The sequence below is a fragment of the Nothobranchius furzeri genome, chromosome 1 (assembly GCF_043380555.1).
Source record: "Nothobranchius furzeri strain GRZ-AD chromosome 1, NfurGRZ-RIMD1, whole genome shotgun sequence".
Lineage (NCBI taxonomy): Eukaryota > Metazoa > Chordata > Actinopteri > Cyprinodontiformes > Nothobranchiidae > Nothobranchius > Nothobranchius furzeri.
This window is the reverse complement of record NC_091741.1, coordinates 62,484,376-62,504,190: the sequence shown is the minus strand read 5'-3', so window position 1 is coordinate 62,504,190 and position 19,815 is coordinate 62,484,376. Positions and strand designations below refer to the sequence as shown.

Below are 19,815 nucleotides of genomic sequence, written 5' to 3'. Positions count from 1 at the left end.
CTACATTTGTGAACAAACATTTTCAATGATGAAGTTTACAAAATCCAGGTATAGATCCTCTCTCACTGATGATCATTTGTCAGCTGTGCTTCGCTTCTCCACCTCAGACATTCAACCTGACTTTGATGCACTCGTTAAAGCCCAGCAGAGACTAGATTTCTCTCACTGAATAAGAAAAAAATTGCTTAAAAACACAAAATAAGGTGTTTGGACCACAAATGTAGGCAACTAGCAGTGAACTGGGACACTTTTTTTAAACCTCTTTCTCAAGATCACAGTTCAGTGATTTTATTTTACAGACGATACTGTGTGTCTGTAGAATGCTAAGAACCTCTTTCCAACAATATTTGAAACTCAGAATGTGTTTTGGAGTGAATGTGACTGAAACTGTTAACTAATATAAGTCACAAATGTTTAACAAAAACCAAATGTGCACACTTTGTTTACCATTGCCTTGGGAAATTTGAATAAATCACATTTTTGTAAGCCAACCTCACTTTTTTCCTTTTTGCTCATTTATAACATATAGTCTACTCTTACCAGCTTGAAGAAACAATGGTATTTACTGCTTTTTATAAAGAAATACCATTAATATTATGCATAATTGACTTCAGCCTTTTGGCCTGCGGCCCTCCACAATATTTTCTATTTCTCATGTGGCCCCATGGAAAAAATAATTGCCCACCCCTGGATTAGAGGATGACTGATTCTCTGTTTACGTCCCACTTAAACATATCAATCATAGTCTCATCAATTCAAAACTTTCTTGCTTTCTTGCTTAATTTCAAGCATTAGTTCTTAGAAAATAATGTTGAAATTACAAAGAAAATCATTTGAACACTTCAAGCAGTAACTTGGGTGTTCTATAAGAACAAAGCAACAAAATCATTTTGGTTTTACGATCTTGTTGCTCAACCAGCTGTTCCCGAAGCCCTCCTTGATCAGCAAGGACACAGGAACGAGTTAGATATTGGGGGTGCGGGTGGGGGGGGGCCGGCACATTTTGATATTGGGGGTGCGGGTGGGGGGGTGGGGGGCTGTGGGGCGGCACATTTTGGAAAGCTAACAAATCTGTTGTAGGTCAATATATAGCTCAACCTCACTGAAAAATACATTTAATGATTATTTCTGATTAAAATCTGTCACTCTGAGTTTTTAATGCAAGCTGCACATGAAAATAGTCTCCTACAGCTATCTCCTGCATTCGCTTCTGATAGAAAACAGACTGTGAAACTCTAGGATATGAAACGCCTGACAGATGTGACTCAGGGCCTAAGGCAAAACCCAGAAAGACAAGAAAAAAGTTTTATAGCCCAGTTCACTAACATTTTTTTTTTGATCAGGGACATATGAGCCAACCAGAAGGGGAGGAGACTTCAGCCTGATTCATGCTTCTCCGTCAGCTCCAACAGGGAGAGACATGCGCGCATGGACGGAGATGTTTTGCTCTCATACTTCTCCGTCTCCTGGAGAGTGTTGCAAAGCAATTCCCCGCCAGGACACCAGAGGGCGTAGCGCTGTTCTGTGGTATCCTGTCATGTATCCGGCCCAAGATAGTGTGTTTATACTGTGTTCTTTTTTTTTTTTTTTTACCGTGTCCTGTCTGGCTGTGAAGCAAGCAGAATTGATGTCTGAATGCTGGTAACAAGCCTTACAGATTTACTCTCAGGTGGAGCATTAAAGCGTCTGCTTTTAATGTCACACCTGATGCTTAAAACTTTATTGTTATTGTTTTTGAATGCTTTGTAATTCCGACCAGAGACGGAGACAGAGGTGAAAGAGAAAGGAAAAGAAAAGGTGGGGAGAGGGGGGTCCACAAAAATAAACAATAATATACAGTGTGTTTTTGTATATAAGAGACTTTTTAACACAGACAAATTTGTCTCTCATTCTCCTCCACCTCTTCATGCGCTCCCCACCTCTAAACCCACGTTTCCTGTCATTTCCGTCCACAAATAAAACGCCTGCTGTGCATCTTTTCACTCCTCCAGTAATGGAGAAATTAAACATTCATATTTTTAGAGTTTTTTCACGAGGTGTTCTTCAAGCTTCTCCGTGTCTGCTGCTAGTTATTCTCGGCTCTCTTTATGTTTTTGAGGGCGCAATGACGGCGGTGTAGACGACAGCGGTGCCCTGACCAATCACAAGCTTGTTCAGAAAAGAGAGCTTGACTCCACACGAACTTGCGGGGCTCTCCAGCAGGCCCGCAAGGACGGATAATGGCGTTGCGTGTCTCCGCACTGACACAGACCGAGAAGCATGAATCAGGCTTTAGGCCCCCCATTAGCCAGATCCAGGGTTGATTACAAACATGGACGTTTTAATTATAAAACAGCTGTTTTTGTGTCAGTACTGTTTTATTATTATTTAATAGTATGAATGTAGGATATATTATCGTATACATATGGATAGAGATGTGTAAACAGATTTAATACAAGACTAAAGCTGTGAATATTCAGTCTGAATTGATCTGACTCTGATCAGGATATTTTAAACTACATCAGCCAACAATGCTGACCAACTATCAAAAAAATCAGTTTGCTTCTGACAGAATGAAAAAAGAAATAATTCACTCACAACAACAGCTGAAACTACATTAATTTTCAGACGGACCGTGGCCAAAATTGCAGTCTAAATGCACCAGAATGCAGAGTTAACACTTATTTTTCTAATATTTGTAAGGAAGCATGTAAAACATTTATTTTATTCTTAAACCGTACTTCCGAGCTCTACTTGTTATGGGATTACAAAAATGTAACTGTGTTCACTTATTATCACATTCAAATCTTCCTCTCATCAGCCACCTAAAATCACTTCATTCTTCACTGGTACCTCATCTGCACCTCAGCAGGTCTGGTGCTCCCTGTCTCACCCTCAGCAGGTCTGGCTCTCCTTGTCTCACCCTCAGCAGGTTCCTGCTACACTTCATCTGATCTCTGACATAAAAAGAGTGTACATGAATAAGGAGTAAAAATACTGTTGGGAGGACCAGTGCAATGTTAAAATCATGGTTGTTATGGTATTATTTAGACGTGTTCACTTGTTATCATGCTTAAATCTTCCTCTCATCATCAACTATCTAAAATCTCTCTTCACATAGCACCTACCTGCACCTAAGCAGGTCTGGCTCTCCCTGTCTCACTCTCAGCTGGTTCCTGCTGAACTTCATCTTATCTCTTATATGAAAAAGTGACATGGATAAGGTTTAAAAATAAAATTTGATGAGAATGTTGCAAACAAGCAACAATCACACTCACAAGCTATATTGTTGTGTGGAGATTCTACTTTTTGATTTATTTAATCTCAAATGGTTTTTGTCTGTTACTGTCAAATTTGCCATTTTTTGTTGTCTAGTTATGTTGTTTGATTAATGCTGCCTAGCATGTTTACATTAGTCAGCCAGTCTAACGTTTGACCAGAAATACAATTATCTTCTTGGACTAAATTATTACCAACTCACATTTCCTTTCTTTCTTTTTTTGCCCATGAGAAGAACTGGCTGAGCTGCTGCCGTCCTGGCTCTGACTCCCGCTTCACTCAGCCAGCCTGTCTGACTCTCTGAGGGGAGGGGCTATGTCGTGAGAAGTCTGCGGTGTCTTTCAAAATAAAAGCTCACGAGTCAAATATTTCAAAATTCATTTTCATCGTCTCCGTGTAATTGGGGTGGGGGGACAAATGTGCATTTGTCTAATATTGGAGGGGACACGTCTGGGATGGGTACCTTTGACATTTGAATCGATCACGTACTAATTCCCGGTACCTAGGAATCGATACCGGTACTTAACGGTACCAATTTTCGATACTTTTGAGTGTTTATTATTTTAATTCTCTTTTATAATTAAATATATATTTTTCTCAATATGTAGCAATATTTGATAAATATCACAATAAATAACATTCAACTGTTTGTATTTTAACATCGTCCTTGTAGTTTTATAAGCTGATAATTAAACTGAAGCAAACATCTTTACTGTGAACTAAATTTACTGTGTATCTACATCCCTTTTGCCATCTTTTTTCATTTGATTTTTCCTACTGGGAAGTTAGAATTTCCGAGGAGAAAGCGAACGCACCATTAGCTGATAACAATGGTAGCAATGGAAGTTAACATACCAAGCTAACGTTATCTTAAACAGTGTATTTAGCTGCTGGAGCAGATTAAAACAATGATGCCTCACACTTAGATCATTGTCACTGGTTTTGTCTTCACCCAATCACCCGTCGCATTTAGTAAAGTGAAGCCAAACTTTAGAGCGCGTTCATGTTCTTCTAGCCGGGAATTCGGAGTTCAGAGGAGAAAGCGAACGCACCTTTAGCGAAACGGAAGCTAACATATCAAGCTAATTATATTTACCTACCAGAGCAGATTAAGATGAGGATGTCTCACTTGGATCGTTGTCGCTGGTTTCATCATCACCCAGTTACCCATCACATTTAGTGAAGTGGACCCAAGCTTTAGCGTGCGTTCTTTCTACCATGCTGCTCTGTTTACAACTGGTTCGCAGGGACCGACGACATAACGCTCTTGCGCATGCGCAGCTGTCTTGGCAAGTTCTCGTTATGAAGGACGGGTACCGAAACGAGGCACCGTTTGAAATGACGTGAATCGGTGCTCGGTCGGTACTATGGAATTCGGTTGGTACCTTAAAAAGTAACGAATTCGGTACCCATCCCTAGACACGTCCCTTTAACCTTCCTCAACACGGTATTGACCCTGCTGAGATACAACACTCCAGGATGGTCTGTTGTAAAATGTCTTGTCCTCCTAACGTTCTACATGGTGTCATTTCTTACTTGGGTCTTCTCTTACATCTGGAACAACATCTGGTAAAGAATCAGGATGAGCAAACAGATGCATAAATCTGCCACATGACCTCCAAACATAGTTTGATTAGAACATCTTGACTTGTTTGATTCAGGATCCCATCACAGTAACAAGTATCAGGCCCACAAAGAAAAAAAGAACAATTGGAAAGAAAAACAGAACACCTTCGGTGACAAATCACACCGTTTTTATTTTTGTGATTAGATAAAGAGGTTTTGTCTTCAAACTTTTGCACCGACACCATGGAATCTGATTCCATGCAGGAGGCCTCTGCAATTTTACACAGATGGTGGGACTGTTGCATACAATGCAGGGCTTTGTCATTACAGTGTTGGTTTGGAAGGTTGCATCTTGTGGGTTGCCAGATTCGGCCCTCACCCACTCGCTCCGCTGAAGCTTGAGGTTCTGCTTAGCCGCTCAGCAGGACTTCTTTCAGAGCGTGCCCACCCGTGTGTTATTGTTCAAAGCTTCATATACACCTCCTTGTGCCAGAATAGCACTGCAACACACAGAAAATGTCCAATTTGCCCATCATGGGAGGTGACAGTCGAGAGCCTGAGGGTGGGAGGTCCCTGCTGTGTTTACACAATCTGGCAACCCACTGTCATTACCACCCACACACATTCCAGCACCAACCCTTCTCTCACTTCACCAATTTAACCAGCCAATAAAACTCCTATTTAGTCTAAACTGATGACAATGTGACTGCTGAGTTTACCTAAAGCCAGGTTCCCACAGTAGGACAATCATGCTTATTTTTGACTAACTCCGCCCCTTCTGATAGACTTAACGATGCACATGATTACTGTAATGACTCCAAAGATAATCTTATCACATATTCTTACCTTTTGTGGTGTGATAAGAGCAGGGCTGTGCAGAGACCTTTGAAGGGGTGGGTGCTCAAATTTAAAAAGGGACACACAGAATAATATTTTCAAACACCATGACATAACCACAGTATACCTGGCTGAATAACAAATCATATTTATTAGAAATTCAAAATGGAAGCAAATCGTTATATACACCCTTACCACATAAGGACAATGTAAAGCAAAAGTAACTTGTTTTGGTAAATGGTGTGTATTTGTATAATGCCTTCTTAGGGTTCTACAACCCCCCAAGGCACATTATAACACTATCAGTCATTCACACACACACACACATTAACACACTGATGGTGATGAGCTATGATGTAGCCATAGCTGCTCTGGAGCGCACTGACAGAGGTGAAGCTGCCGAGCACAGGCTCCACCAGTCCCTCCGACCACCACCAGCAGGCAAAGCAGGTTAAGTGTTTTGCCCAAGGACACAACAGCATCAATCTCTGATTAAAGTCAGGATCAAACCTGCAACCTTCCGATTACTGGACAACCTGCTCCACCTCCTGATCTATTGCTGTCCTATTTTACCTGATGATGGGGTACAATGTAGCTCTTGCAGGATTGCTCCTCTTGCTGCTGCTGATGATGCTGGAGGGCAAGGCTGTGTTGATCTCAGACTGTAGGTAGTAAAACGAACAGAGGAGAAATGTTAGTCAATTACAAAATTAATGAAAGATAATAAAAATATGGCAAAAATTGTGGAAACTCTTAGAACTGTAAGACAGAAATATCTGAGACAAAACCTGTGGTGAATAAATAGAAATCTAAACATTAGTGGATAATAGAGGAGTTTATGTCAGAGACAAGAATGTGACAGAAATATAAACAGAAAGAGTTGTGTGTGTGTCTTCAATCTCCTCATGTGATCTATCACTCTCCACTTGCTGTCCATCTGAGAACAAGGCAACATTAGCTATTGTATGAATGAATTATGTAGTTATTCACATTTAACAGGTCTTGCACCTAATCCATGGTCAAGTAGCTAACAAAAAACATTTTCTGGCATCAAAACATTGCAGTTGTGTTTATTATTGTTTCTACACTTGTTGCTGTGATGCTACTTACCTGTACTCTTCTTTTATCCAGCTGGTGAGGGACCCACTGCCTTTAGCTGCCTCATGTAGCTCTTTCTGTCGCTGCTTCCGCCTCCTCTCCTTACGAGGTATGTCTGTACAATGATATATCATAATTATTTTACAAATATTTTTTCATGCATATAAAACTCATGCATACACATACTGGGACATTTCATTCCTTTTCCAGAAAACTAACTGTATATAATTTGGTCAAAAATTTGCTTCATGATGCTGATCCAGAATATTTCCATAATATTTTAATCATAGTGCTTTAGTAATTATAATAAAAATAAAGAATAATACAATGTTTATGCTTTCATTCAGTTTTACCATCTACTTTGTGCAAAACAGAGAACTGTACAGGTAAAATAAATTTGCTGTGAAAACAGTAGATTTTTTTAAAATATACATCTTTAAAACATAATGTTTTTTAATACAATGCGTTCAAAAAGAGAGCAAATATAAACTCCAACATTTTGAGAATATGCATAGTATTAGTGAACTATAAAACCCACCAGAAGGGCTGAGAAACCTTAAAATCTAAAACAAAACTATGTTCCCTAAAACGCTGGACAGAATTTACAGACAAGGACTGAATATTTAGTAACACAAAACTAGTGACGGATGTTACCTTTAGTATTTTTCTTATTTCCTTTCACAAAAGGTAGCTAAATTTTAAATTTGTTCAAGTTTTATCAGTCTGCGAACCAGGAAGTGATTCTGTAAACAAGAAGCAGGGCCGTGTTACACCCCAGTCACGTGACACGCAGCAGCAATAGGAATGCAACTTTGCGTTCTGTTTCGTTCCCTCCTGACTGCCAGTGGCAGTAAACAGAGTGGATGTATCTCCTCGCGCTCTGCGCAGGTCGAGTACTAATGTAAACAAAGTCACGCACGTGACACGTAGCGCACCTGGTCGCGAGTCTATAAATTACGCGCCGATAGCTACGTTCGGGTCTCTTTGATCTTCTCGCTGTTGGCCTGGCGTGCTTCGCTGGTCAATCGCTCCGTAAGTCCGTGATTCGGATCTTATCGGTCTTGAGAGGTGAGTACTGTTTTTACTTGGCGTCTTCCTGCCCGGGACCGTGTGGTCGGAGCGCTCGAAGGAGCCCTCTGGGGCGGTGGATTGACGCTGTTATTTATCTGCTAATTGTTACCGAGTGCGGGTGGTGCGGCCGGCCGGCGCCGTTCGGACCGCCGCTGCCGGCTCGGATAGGGCTCGCTGGCGGTCGCAGGTTTTTCCCTGTGGAAAGGGGAGGTGAGTGCGGCCGGCGAGCGCTACAGGTAAGTGGGGCTGGACGTTCTGACCGTGGTGGTGGCACGCTCAGATTACCTAGCCGTCACACACGCACGTGTGTTGTTTTACAACGTTACCGGTGAGTGGGGCTGGACGTTCTGACCGTGGTGGTGGCACGCTCAGATTACCTAGCCGACACACACGCACGTGTGTTGTTTTACAACGTTACCGGTGAGTGGGGCTGGACGTTCTGACCGTGGTGGTGGCACGCTCAGATTACCTAGCCGACACACACACACGAGCGTTGTTTTACAACTCCAGGACTGAATCGCGTTCTTCAGTTTTCCTCGAAGTCCTCGCTCAGTTCCTGTGGAGTCGCTGGCGTCTCCCACACCGGTAAGGATGTTGGAGTGTACGTCATGCGGGGCTCCCCTCCAGGTGGAGGACGGCCACGACTTGTGTCCTAAGTGCCTGGGCGTCGGTCACCTCAGAGAGGCGCTGACTGACCCGTGCATGAACTGCAGCATTTTGCCGCTGGCGGTGCGGGAGGACAGGCTACGTCAAGTGGAGTGCCTCCTGTTTGAGTCAGACCTGCCGCCCTCTGGTGTCCCTCGCCCGTGTTCCGGGAGACGGAGGGATAGACCGGCTGAGGAACGCGGCAGCCCGAGGCGCAAGAAGCGGCGTGTGGCGCAACCCTCTCGCCAGGAAGTGGACTCTTTGCGGGCGGAGGTGGAACAGCTCAGAGCGCTGCTGACCAGAGCCCCGGACGAGGGGGGCCCGGACGACCTGATCTCTGTGAGGGCCTCAAATTCGGAGTTTCAGTCCCTCGAGGAGGAGGGCCCCTCTCCTGGCCGTAGTCAGGGGCTGGTGATGGAGCCCCCGGGCCTGGGAGCTCACGGTGACTCGGGGATGTCTCTCCATAGCTCAGCAAGCTCGGAGCTGGCGGAGGACCCCTGTCAGTTGCGGGCGATTTTGCGAGCAGCACTGGCCAGGATTGGACTGGACGACGTGCCGGTGGCCCGTCCGGCGGGGAATCCCTTCTTCCGCCGGGCTCCGGCGGCGCCCCCGTTTCAGGTCCCACCATCGCCAGCCTTTGTGGAGGAGCTGCAGCGGTGCTGGGGGGACCCGAGACAGCTCTCCCACCATGGTAGGGATGCCAGGACCCTGGCATCGATGCGGGAGGCAGGAACCTACGGGTTGGACCGCATGCCCCCGGTGGACCACTGCGTTGCCTCGCTGGTGCTCTCCCCGGATGAGGCATTGAGGGACAGGGTCCGCTGTCCGAGCACCCAGTGTCGGGTGACCGACAGCTTACTGTGCCGGGCTTACGACATCGGGGCACGGATGGCACGCACCAGCAATTCGCTGTCGGTGCTGTTGCTAGCCCAGTCCCAGATGCTGCAGTCGGGTGCAGCGGGGATGGCACTGGGCGATACGAACGACGCAGCCCTGCAAGCATTTGGGCTGATGTCCAGGGAGCTTGGTCGGTTGTTGGGCACGCTGGTAGTGGCTCGCCGTCAGGTCTGGTTGGCGCAGGCTCCGGTGTCGGATGATTGCCGACAGAGCCTGCGCGGTCTGCCCGTGGTGCCGGGCCAGTTGTTCGGGCCCGAGGCTGAGCGGGCGTTGGAACGTCGGCGGCAGTCTAGACAAGCCGCAGAGGCCTGGAGTGGGCGTAGCGGGGTAGGGGTCCTCCCCATGCCACAGTCCAGGCCACGAGGGGCACGGGACCCTCGGCGCCGGTTTCGTCCGGCCGCCCCCGTGCAGGTCGCCCAGCAGACCGCGGCTGCGGCAGGGACTTGGAGACGCTCGGGGGCACGTCAGGCACCGCCCCGGGGATCCTCGGGGCAGGACAGGGGCCGCCGCCCCCCCAGGGCCCCAAACAGGCGTCGGGACACGGCCTGAGGGCTGTGGGCCGGCGGCGGGCAGATTTACACCACAGCACCTGGCCCTCTGGGAGGCCCAATGCGGAGACGCTTGGGTGGTTCGAACTATGTCCCAGGGCTACAGGTTGCAGTTCCGCCGTCGGCCCCCACCCCCTTCGGGGGTCAGGGTGACTTCGGTCACAGATCCTGCACGGGTCAGCATCCTGATGCAGGAAATAGATGTGCTCCTGGACAAACGGGCCATAGAGGTCGTTCCGCCGCATTTGCAGGCGGACGGCTTTTATTCGACGTATTTCTTGGTGCCCAAGAAGGACGGGCCCCTGCGGCCGGTACTGGACCTCAGGGGTCTCAATCGGTTCCTGAAGGTGCTGCCCTTCCGCATGCTTCGGACTCGCGATGTCCTTCAGGTGGTTTGTCCGGGAGAGTGGTTTACGACCATAGACCTCAAGGATGCATACTTCCATGTCCCGATCCATCCGGGGCACAGGAAGTACCTGCGATTTTCTTTCCTCGGGAGGGTGTACCAGTTTCTGGTTCTGCCATTCGGCCTGTCTCTCGCCCCCCGAGTTTTCACGCGGTGCGTGAAGGCAGCCCTGAGCCCCCTGTGTCGGGCGGGGTTGAAGGTCCTGCCATATCTCGACGACTGGCTCGTCTGCGCGCCGTCGTGTCGCGAAGTGGGTCTGGCCACGGCCAGGGTCCTTGCCCACGTCGAGGCGCTGGGGATGACGGTGAACCTGCAGAAGAGTTCTCTGGTTCCGACTCAGCGGGTGGATTTTATCGGCATTGCCATAGATTCTGTGGCCATGCGGGCGAGGCTGACCGAGCAGAGGAGGGTCCGGATTCGGTCCTTGCTCCGGGCCTTTCGCCTTGGGGCGGCACCCCCGGTCCAGGTGTGGCTGCGACTGTTGGGGATGCTGGTCTCGGCTTCTGCACTGGTGCCTCTCGGGCTGCTCCACCTTCGGCCCTTGCAGAGGTGGTTCAACGGCTTCCGCCTGGATCCCCGGCGACACAGGCGGGTCGAGCTGGAGGTCACGAGCAGCTGTGTGGCTCTTTTGCGTCGTTGGGACGATGTCGCCTACCTGAGTCTCGGCGTCCCGCTTGGCGCGGTTCCCGCCAGACGGGAGGTGGTCACGACGGATGCGTCACCCCGGGGGTGGGGGGCGCATTGGCAGTGCAGGTCGGTCCAGGGGTTGTGGAGCCCCCGTCAGGCACGGCTTCACATCAATGTCCTGGAGTTGAAGACCGTCTACTTGGCGCTGAGGCGCTTCTTGCCCTTTCTGCGGGGCAAGCACGTGCTCATCCGGATGGACAGCACCTCGGCGGTGTTCCACATAAACCATCAGGGGGGCACCAGGTCGTTGCGATCGTTGAGGGAGGCTCAGACGCTGCTGACCTGGGCTTACCCTCGCTTGGCCTCCATCAGGGCGCTGCACCTTCCGGGGTGGAGGAACTCGGTGGCGGATTGCCTGTCCCGGCGGGGTCTTCCCCCGGGCGAATGGAGGTTGCACCCTCAGGTGGTGCAGAGGGTGTGGCATCAGTTCGGAGAGGCCCAGGTGGATCTGTTCGCCTCGAGGAGCAGCACACATTGCCCTCTGTGGTTCTCCCTGGCAGAGGCCGACGCCCCTCTGGGGATGGACGCCCTCGCCAATGCCTGGCCGTTGGTTCGGCTGTACGCTTTCCCGCCGTCTCCGTTGCTCTTACCAACCCTCCATCGGGTGAGGGACTCGTCACACGAGGTCCTTCTGGTGGCGCCAGACTGGCCCATGAGGCTCTGGTTTCCATTGCTTCTCAGTCTGCTGAACGGGGAGCCGTGGCGGTTGCCGGCGAGACGGGACCTCCTGTCTCAGATGGAGGGGAGGATTTGGCATCCGTCCCCAGATCATCTTCGGCTCACGGTGTGGCCATTGAAAGGGGCAGGCAGCCCCCAGTCAGCTTAGAGCCCTCCATCCAGCAGGTGCTGGATAGTGCCAGGGCTCCGTCTACAAGGGCCACGTACGCTCGATGTTGGCAGCGGTTCGCTACCTGGTGTTCTGGCAGGGACGTGGACCCTGGTTCTTGTTCCCTGCATGAGGTTCTGCGGTACCTCCGGCACCTGTTCGACAAGGGCCGGGCCGCCTCGACCCTTAAGGTACACCTGGCGGCTATTTCGGCCAACCACCTCTTGGTGGATGGCAGGAGCATTGGGGCTCACTGTTTGGTGACCCAGTTTCTGCGGGGCGTGAGAAGGTTGCGTCCTGCCTTGTGCAGGCCGGCACCTGCTTGGGACCTTCCCCTGGTCCTGCGGGCCATGTGTGGGCCACCCTTTGAGCCAATGACGACCGCCCCGTTGGCAGTGGTGTCTGTGAAAACCGCCTTTCTCTTGGCAGTGACGTCGGCTAAACGGGTCAGTGAGCTGCACGCACTGGACATCAGCCCCGCCTGCCTGCGGTGGAAGGCAGATGGGTCGGGGGTGACGCTGTGGCCCAACGTCGCCTTTCTTCCCAAGGTTCTGCCCGCGGGCTACGTGAATGCCGCAATCGAGCTGGGGGCGTATTTCCCTCCCCCATTTCTTTCGGAGGAACAACGGCGGGCGAATTTGCTGTGCCCGGTCCGGGCACTGCAGCTCTATATTGTGGCCACAAACACTGTCCGGCAGTCGAACCAGCTGTTTGTCTGTCACGGAGGAGTGAACAGGGGTCGGGCCCTCTCGAAGCAGAGGCTGTCGCATTGGGTCGTGGACGCCATTGCGATGGCTTACGCGGCAGTGGGTGCCGTGGCTCCCCCTGGGATCGTGTGCCATTCCACCAGGAGTGTTGCTACATCCTGGGCGGCGATGAGAGGTGTGCCACTGGCGGACGTCTGTGCTGCGGCGTCCTGGGCAACTCCGTGCACGTTTGCACGCTTCTACCGCCTCAACGTTGGCCACGGGTCCACGCTCGCTTCGGCGGTGCTGCCTCTGGCGGCTACCTCCTGAGTGACGGTGAGTTTTATGTTCCTCGTGACACTTCTGGCATAAGTCATCCACTCTGTTTACTGCCACTGGCAGTCAGGAGGGAACGAAACAGAACGGAAGTTACGGTGTAACTATGGTTCTGTGAGTTCCTGGATGACTGCCAGTCACAGGGGTCACTCGGAACTTCTCGGGCGAGAAGATCCCGGGAGACCCGAACGTAGCTATCGGCGCGTAATTTATAGACTCGCGACCAGGTGCGCTACGTGTCACGTGCGTGACTTTGTTTACATTAGTACTCGACCTGCGCAGAGTGCGAGGAGATACATCCACTCTGTTTACTGCCACTGGCAGTCATCCAGGAACTCACAGAACCATAGTTACACCGTAACTTCCGGTACCTAGTTAACAACAATGAAATTTTATTGGTAAATTCCCAATATTTAAGATTGAAAAAATATTTTCGTACAAGTACTTATGTACAGAGTGTTTTTGGTTAATCCTAAAGCTACTGAGGTTCAGAATCGGTACCCAGCCACAGACACACACCCAGCTAGTAAGATATAACACACACCTAGTGCCACAAAACAACTTAATAATGTACAAAATAATCTAATAACCGTGTATAGTAGTGTGCATCCTACTTACTGGTGTTAGGCTGTTTCTCCCAATCAATATGTATGTCCTAAAAGCTCTGCACCACTCGCTAGGCCATGAAGAAAATGTGGGTGCTCGCAGCTTGTCGTAACCGTCTGTGCGCTCTGGCGTGAGGAAGAGACGGCATGGTCACGTGACTCACGCCAGCTATATAACTTTATTAAACAGAAATTTTATTAATTATTAGTTTTGTCATTGTTGAGGGGGCACAAACAGAAAATTCTTTAAAAAAATAAAAAAAATACAAAAATAAATAAATAAATAAATAAATACAAAAAAATCATTAAACCTCAAAAAGCCCCCCACCCCCTCTGCACATGCCTGGATAAGAGCGCTCTTGTCTGCTCTGAAGCACGTTAGCACTGCTTTGACTGTGAATCTGGGCTTTCAGATATGTTGAATTGACTTGGTCTGGTTTTCTGGGGCAAATGAACATGCTTCCTGTTGAATGTGAAATGTTGTCAGTCAGAAAGTGAGGTAACGGAAGCACACTGCATGTTTCTCCTCCGCCATGTTTGTTTATTCTTAAGTTAGGTTTTATCTCGGATTTGCCGTCTGACCAGGGAAAGAGGTGAGTGAAAATGGTTTGTGTGTACTTTTAGCTGAGTGGCTGCACACCACACCACGTTGGACCAAAACTGGCATATCTATGATTTATTTTCACAAAGTGTGTGGTGTCTCATGCTTTGAAAATTGTCTGAGATTTTAAAAATCCCACCGTGTGAACCACACTTAATAACACCTAAGATATTAGTACATGACAGGTTCAAAACCTTTGTCCCTGTTTAATGCTATATTCTACATGGGGATGCACCTATCCTGTTCGATACCAATCGTGCCTCTTTGTACCCATACTCGTAAAAACTGCCCCGATACTACACAACCGAGACTGACCATGCGTTCGCTGTGGTGGACGTTATGGGAGTGTTGAGCCCACAGCAAAAGCGACAACTGAGAAATATTTTTTGCCAGTTCAGAATGGCTTCTAGTTGTTGAAGCCCAGTTCACTTGGTGGAAGCCTCAGCACACCTAGGTGGGGCTTGTAAAGCGCTGTATTTACAGTTTAGTGTTAGCTAGCTTATGAACGTTGGCTTACATGCTCCCTGCTGCTGTGTTCTCAGATTTAAAGAAAGTACTGGGGTATTTGGGCTTGCAAGCAATTTAAAATTGTTTGGTAAACTCTGGAACGGGCTTTGTTTATGTGGGTGCCCTGAAACTGTGACGAATATGCTGCTGTCTTGTCTTGGATAGTCTGAGAGTGGGATTCTGTTTAACTCATTCGCTGCCAGCGTTTCTCACCATTTTTACTGTTTTTTTAAGAGTCACAGAACGTTGCACGCTAGGATGATGTAGACGCCAAAACAACTAAAACAAAGAGTACCTCTCACATCAGGAAGAATCCCCGCATTTCGAGTGTTATTCGTTCTTTCGTTATCCGTTGTTGAATTGTGATCAGCAGAAGCTTTTCCGGTTCGCGCCTCACTTTTTTTACAGCAGTGGCCCAAAACGATCTCCTAACACATGAATTTTCTGCTTCCTGTATTTGTATAAAGAATATGAGGGTAGTACTATAAAGACATACTAAAATGGAGCATTTTTTAGGAAAGAAAATCTATTTCAAATTATTTGCAATGAGTTTAATGGCTTTTATCCTCAAGTACTTGTATATTGTTCTTGGTATCAGCAAGTACTCAAAAGTAAGTACTCATTCTAAGTTTGAAAATATCTAGTAAAGGTACATGCCTAATTGTATAAAACATGTTTTTTATCCATTATATAAACCATTGTTTACTAGGCTCATGGGAAACTGATGCATATCTAGCAGTCACTGGACAAGAGGAGTCCATTGCTGGGACACTCCAAGACATACAGCCAGTTACACACTTACTAACACCTAATATGCATGTTTTTGGTCTGTGAGAGGAGAACAATAAAAAAAACTCATGCATGCGTGGGGAGAACATTGTAACTCCATGCAAAAAGATTGCACAGGTGGGATTAAAACCAGCAACCTTCTTGCTGTGTAGCAACAGTGCTACCAACTGCACCACGATGAAGCACGTAAAACATGTTTTCATTCAGCTCAAATATGTCACTCATTCAGACATTTGATAAATGTCCCTCTTAGATATAAAGTTGAAAACATTGCTGCGGTAACAGTTGGAGTAATGCTCATTTGTTCATCTTTGACCTGTAAAACTCTTGTTCAAATATCTGCTTTAAGGTTTTTATTTTAGTTTTTTACTGATTCTTCTGTTTCTTCATTCTGTTTGTCTTACAAGGATCCAAACACTAGAAGCTAACTTCTTAGCCTTCTTCAAACTTTCAGTGAGCTTGGGATAGTTAAATGTTAGGCTACCTCTCAATGTAACCAACTGTTATGGCCTGCTGTTGTATCAGGAAGTAGCACGAGTAGGCAAGAATTCCCTTTCCAAACTTTATTCAAATCTCCGTCACATGTAGCAGAATCAAGCATCCTTAAAGGTTGGTTTATGCTTGACGCGTCCGCGAGGTCCGCACGGCTCCGCGCGGAAAAGTTGCGTCATTTTAACAACCACGCGCCTCCGCACGGCCCAAACTTTCCGCAACGCGCACCTCGTAGAATTTCTAACCACGTGGACGGACGGACGCGGAAAAACATGGCGGACCGGCAAGAGCTAGTATGGCAGAGGTTCGTAAATACAAGCATTTGTATGATTCAGCTCTCAGAGATCACCGTGATCAACATGTTAATAATTCTTGGAGAGAAATAGCTTGCACTGTCGGAAAAGACGAGGACGCTGTTAAAAATGCTGAAATGCCATGTTGTAAACAGTAATTTCTACTTCTACTATGGTGTAGTGTTGGGTGCATGCCATAGAGCTCCATGCTGCCCCCTACAGTTTGGGAGAATATTGGCTCACCGCAGAGATGAGCAGAGATGAGCCGCACGAACCATAAACGCTGCGAGTTGTGAAGCGCGTTCCATCTGCGAGCCGCATCACCAAGCGGAAAGTGAATGTGTCAAGCATAAGCCAAGCTTAACTCCTTGAAGACGTCTTCTTCTCTCCTACCTGCAATGTTCTCCTCTCCTATACTGCCCCTTAGTGGTAGACACAACACCTACCATCTTTGGCAGGAAGTTCCACATGCAGGATCTCTCATCACACTGACAGAAGAGTGCTGGTTTGCGTCTCAGATGGGGACATTTTTTGTATTGTTTGTGTGTTGTCTCCATCCTCCCACAGTGTGGATGTCAATCCTAACCCTGCATCCAAAAACAAAAAACGCCATTTGAAGTCACGGACAATGAAAGATGATTGGACCTAGGAAACGGCCACTGGTGTTTAGCGCTCTGGTAATGCAGGTGTCCAGCTCCAGTGGACACGTAACCAGTAAAGATACCCAAGGGGAAGGGTGCGTGTTCCATGTTTGCTTTCAAAACCTAGCTTGTTTGCAGAGTCGCTATAGCAGCTTTAGGTGGGCATTGAAAACCATAATGTGTTTGTGTTTCTGAGCCAGTCTGCCTTCTTCCACCTGTGAAGGAAGAAAAAACTAAACTCAAATTCTAAATGTTGTTCGCCAACTTGAAACAATCACACCTTTATTTCTCAGTAACTGTTGGAGGACAACCACTGTGCTGCCATTGACACCACCCAAAAAGGTGAAAACATTCCAGTTTTCACACACACCAGAGTAAAGACAAATGAAGAGTTGTGGTGAAGATTAACCCAGTCTGATGTGCTTGAACATAAACAAAGTTTAAATGATCTGATTTAATGTAGGAATGTTGACAGTTTCTGTTTCTAAAACTGACAATCAGGATATGCCACCCTTCTGGGAAGCAGCTGTAGCTTGTAAAAGAGGCTGAGCAGTAACAGCTAAATATAGGCAGGCTCACCTTGACATAACTCATGTTCTTACGACTTCTTCACTAGAGTTAGGAGGCAGAGGCCCATGGTAGTTATTTTCTTGCACAAAAATAAACAGTCAATGATGAACAAGAGTCTGCTTCTAAACCTGCAGAAAAGGGGCACACAACAATACAACAGGACCAAACTATCACTGTGTCAACTTGATGAAGAAATATAAAATCAACATTGTTTTACTGAACAATCACACAATATTAAATCACAATGCATTTAGTGCCACCCACAGCCTTAAGACATGTGCTGAACGTACCCAAGTCCATACTTATGAGAGCACCATATGAGCACCTGTGTGTGTACACATGCTTGTATATGTAAGGTTTCTCTATAGGAGCGTCCAATAGAGAGTGTGAGGGGCCACAGATCTACCCCCCAAAGATGTGTAGGAGATGGAGGGAGCTCCAAGTCCCAGAGATCCAGGAGCTGCCCCAGAGCACAGGGACCCCAGGGAACCTGCGACCAGAAAAGCCCCTGCCCCCCTCGAGAGGTGCAGAGGATTGTCCGGGGGGCCACAACCAGCAGCCGGCAGAGTCCCGGGAGATTTAAGCGGCCAGCCCACAGGCCCGCCCGCAGCCTCCCACCCCCCAGCCGGCCGAGCCCGAAACCCAGTGACCCTGGACCCAGGGGCAACCACCACCGCTGGGGACCCAGCAGAGCCCAGGGACCCAGATCCCACCAGGCAGCCACCAGGATTGATCAGGCAGACGCCAAAAATCTTAAACCCCCTGACCCGGGAGCCATGAACACTCAGGCAGACCAAGGCACCACACTCTACACCAGGTGTGGCAGGGGGAGGGGAGACGAAGATATATAGCATCAAAAGAAGTCCCAGGAGAGGGGGGGGAGTCAAAGGCCCCACCTGGCATATACAGTCATACACAAACACAATCACAGACTCAAGGTTCAAGGTTCAAGGTTGTCTTTATTAATCCCCAAGGGGGAAATTGAATTGCCTTGGACAAGTAAAAACAACATGCACATCCACACAATAAATCATTCACTGGTCACTGCTATAAGCCACAATCATGATAAAAATATCAAATATACAATCATACGAAATGCTCATTGTAAAAACGCACTGCAGCTGGAATAAAAGAGTTCCTAAAACGTTCAGTGGAGCACCGGGGCATTTACATTCGCCCACTGAAAGAGCTCCCGAGATCCTTAAAAATGTGGTGAAGGGGGTGATCCTCCAGAGTCATAACTGTCTTAAGTTTACTCTTCATCCTTTTGTCGATGATCATGTCAAATGAGTCCAAGCGTTGCCCAACCACTGAGCCAGATTTCTTGATCATTTTGTTGATCCTGTTTTTGTCCTCAGCAGTGAGGCTGCTGCCCCAACACAACACAGCATAAAACAACACACTGGCCATGATCCCCTGATAAAACACATTCAAGAGCCTCCTACTTATATCAAAGAATCTTAGCTTCCTAAGAAAAAACAGTCTGGAATGGGCCTTTTTAACAACAGCATCACTGTTCCTTTTCCAGTTTAACTTATCGTCGAGGTACACCCCTAGATATTTATATGTCTCCACAATTTCTACAGGTTGACCTTTGATGACCACTGGAGAGAATGTTTGTTTTTTCTTTCTAAAATCAATAACCAGCTCTTGTGTTTTGCCAACATTGAGTTGTAGAAAATTTGCATCACACCATCCAACAAAGGAGTTAACTTCCTCCCTGTAAGCCAGGTCGTCACCCCGGGAGATCAGGCCCAGTAGGGCAGTGTCATCAGAGAACTTCTGTAAGTGACAAGATGGTAAACTGTGCCTATAGTCAGCTGTGTACAGTGTAAATAAAAAAGGAGATAAAACTGTCCCCTGCGGTGCACCAGAGTTCGTAAAAATCAAGTCCGAGCACTTACCCCCAACCCTCACAAACTGAGGCCTGTTTAAGAGATAGTCTAAAATCCAGGCAGTGGTGGAATTGTGCAGCTTAAAATCCAATAACTTATTTCCTAAAATATGGGGCTGAATGGTATTAAAAGCACTAGAAAAATCAAAGAACATAAGTTGCACTGAACTGCTGGCTTTTTCAAGGTGTTTATAAATAATGTCCAGCAGATACAGAAGGGCATCATCCACACTCACACCCTTCCTATATGCAAATTGCAAGGGGTCTTGGAAGGAAACAACTTGTTCTCTTAGGCATTTAAGGACAACTCTCTCAAAACATTTCATTAAATGTGATGTCAACGCAATAGGCCTAAGATTGGACAACGTACAGCTGGCACCTGTTTTCTTAGGGATCGGCACAAGACAAGAGGTTTTCCACATTACAGGTATTTTGGCAGCAGACAAGGACAACATGAAAATGTAGTGGAAGACAGCTGCAAGCTGCTCTGCACAAACTTTAAGGGTGCGTGGACGGACACCATCAGGGCCTGCTGCCTTGTTAGGCTTAAGCTGACTAAACT

The 19,815-nt window shown here is 47.6% G+C and overlaps 1 protein-coding gene across 1 annotated transcript in view; it reads left to right on the top strand.

Moving 5' to 3' along the window:
• Positions 1-19,815, top strand: part of mpped1 (metallophosphoesterase domain containing 1) — a 158,745-nt gene that overhangs the window by 88,886 nt on the left and 50,044 nt on the right. The window contains exon 6 of the mRNA XM_070549645.1: positions 6,793-6,868. Within this exon, the coding sequence (XP_070405746.1) occupies positions 6,793-6,830 (38 nt within the window). The 3' untranslated portion in view covers positions 6,831-6,868. The remainder of the gene's footprint in view (positions 1-6,792; positions 6,869-19,815) is intronic.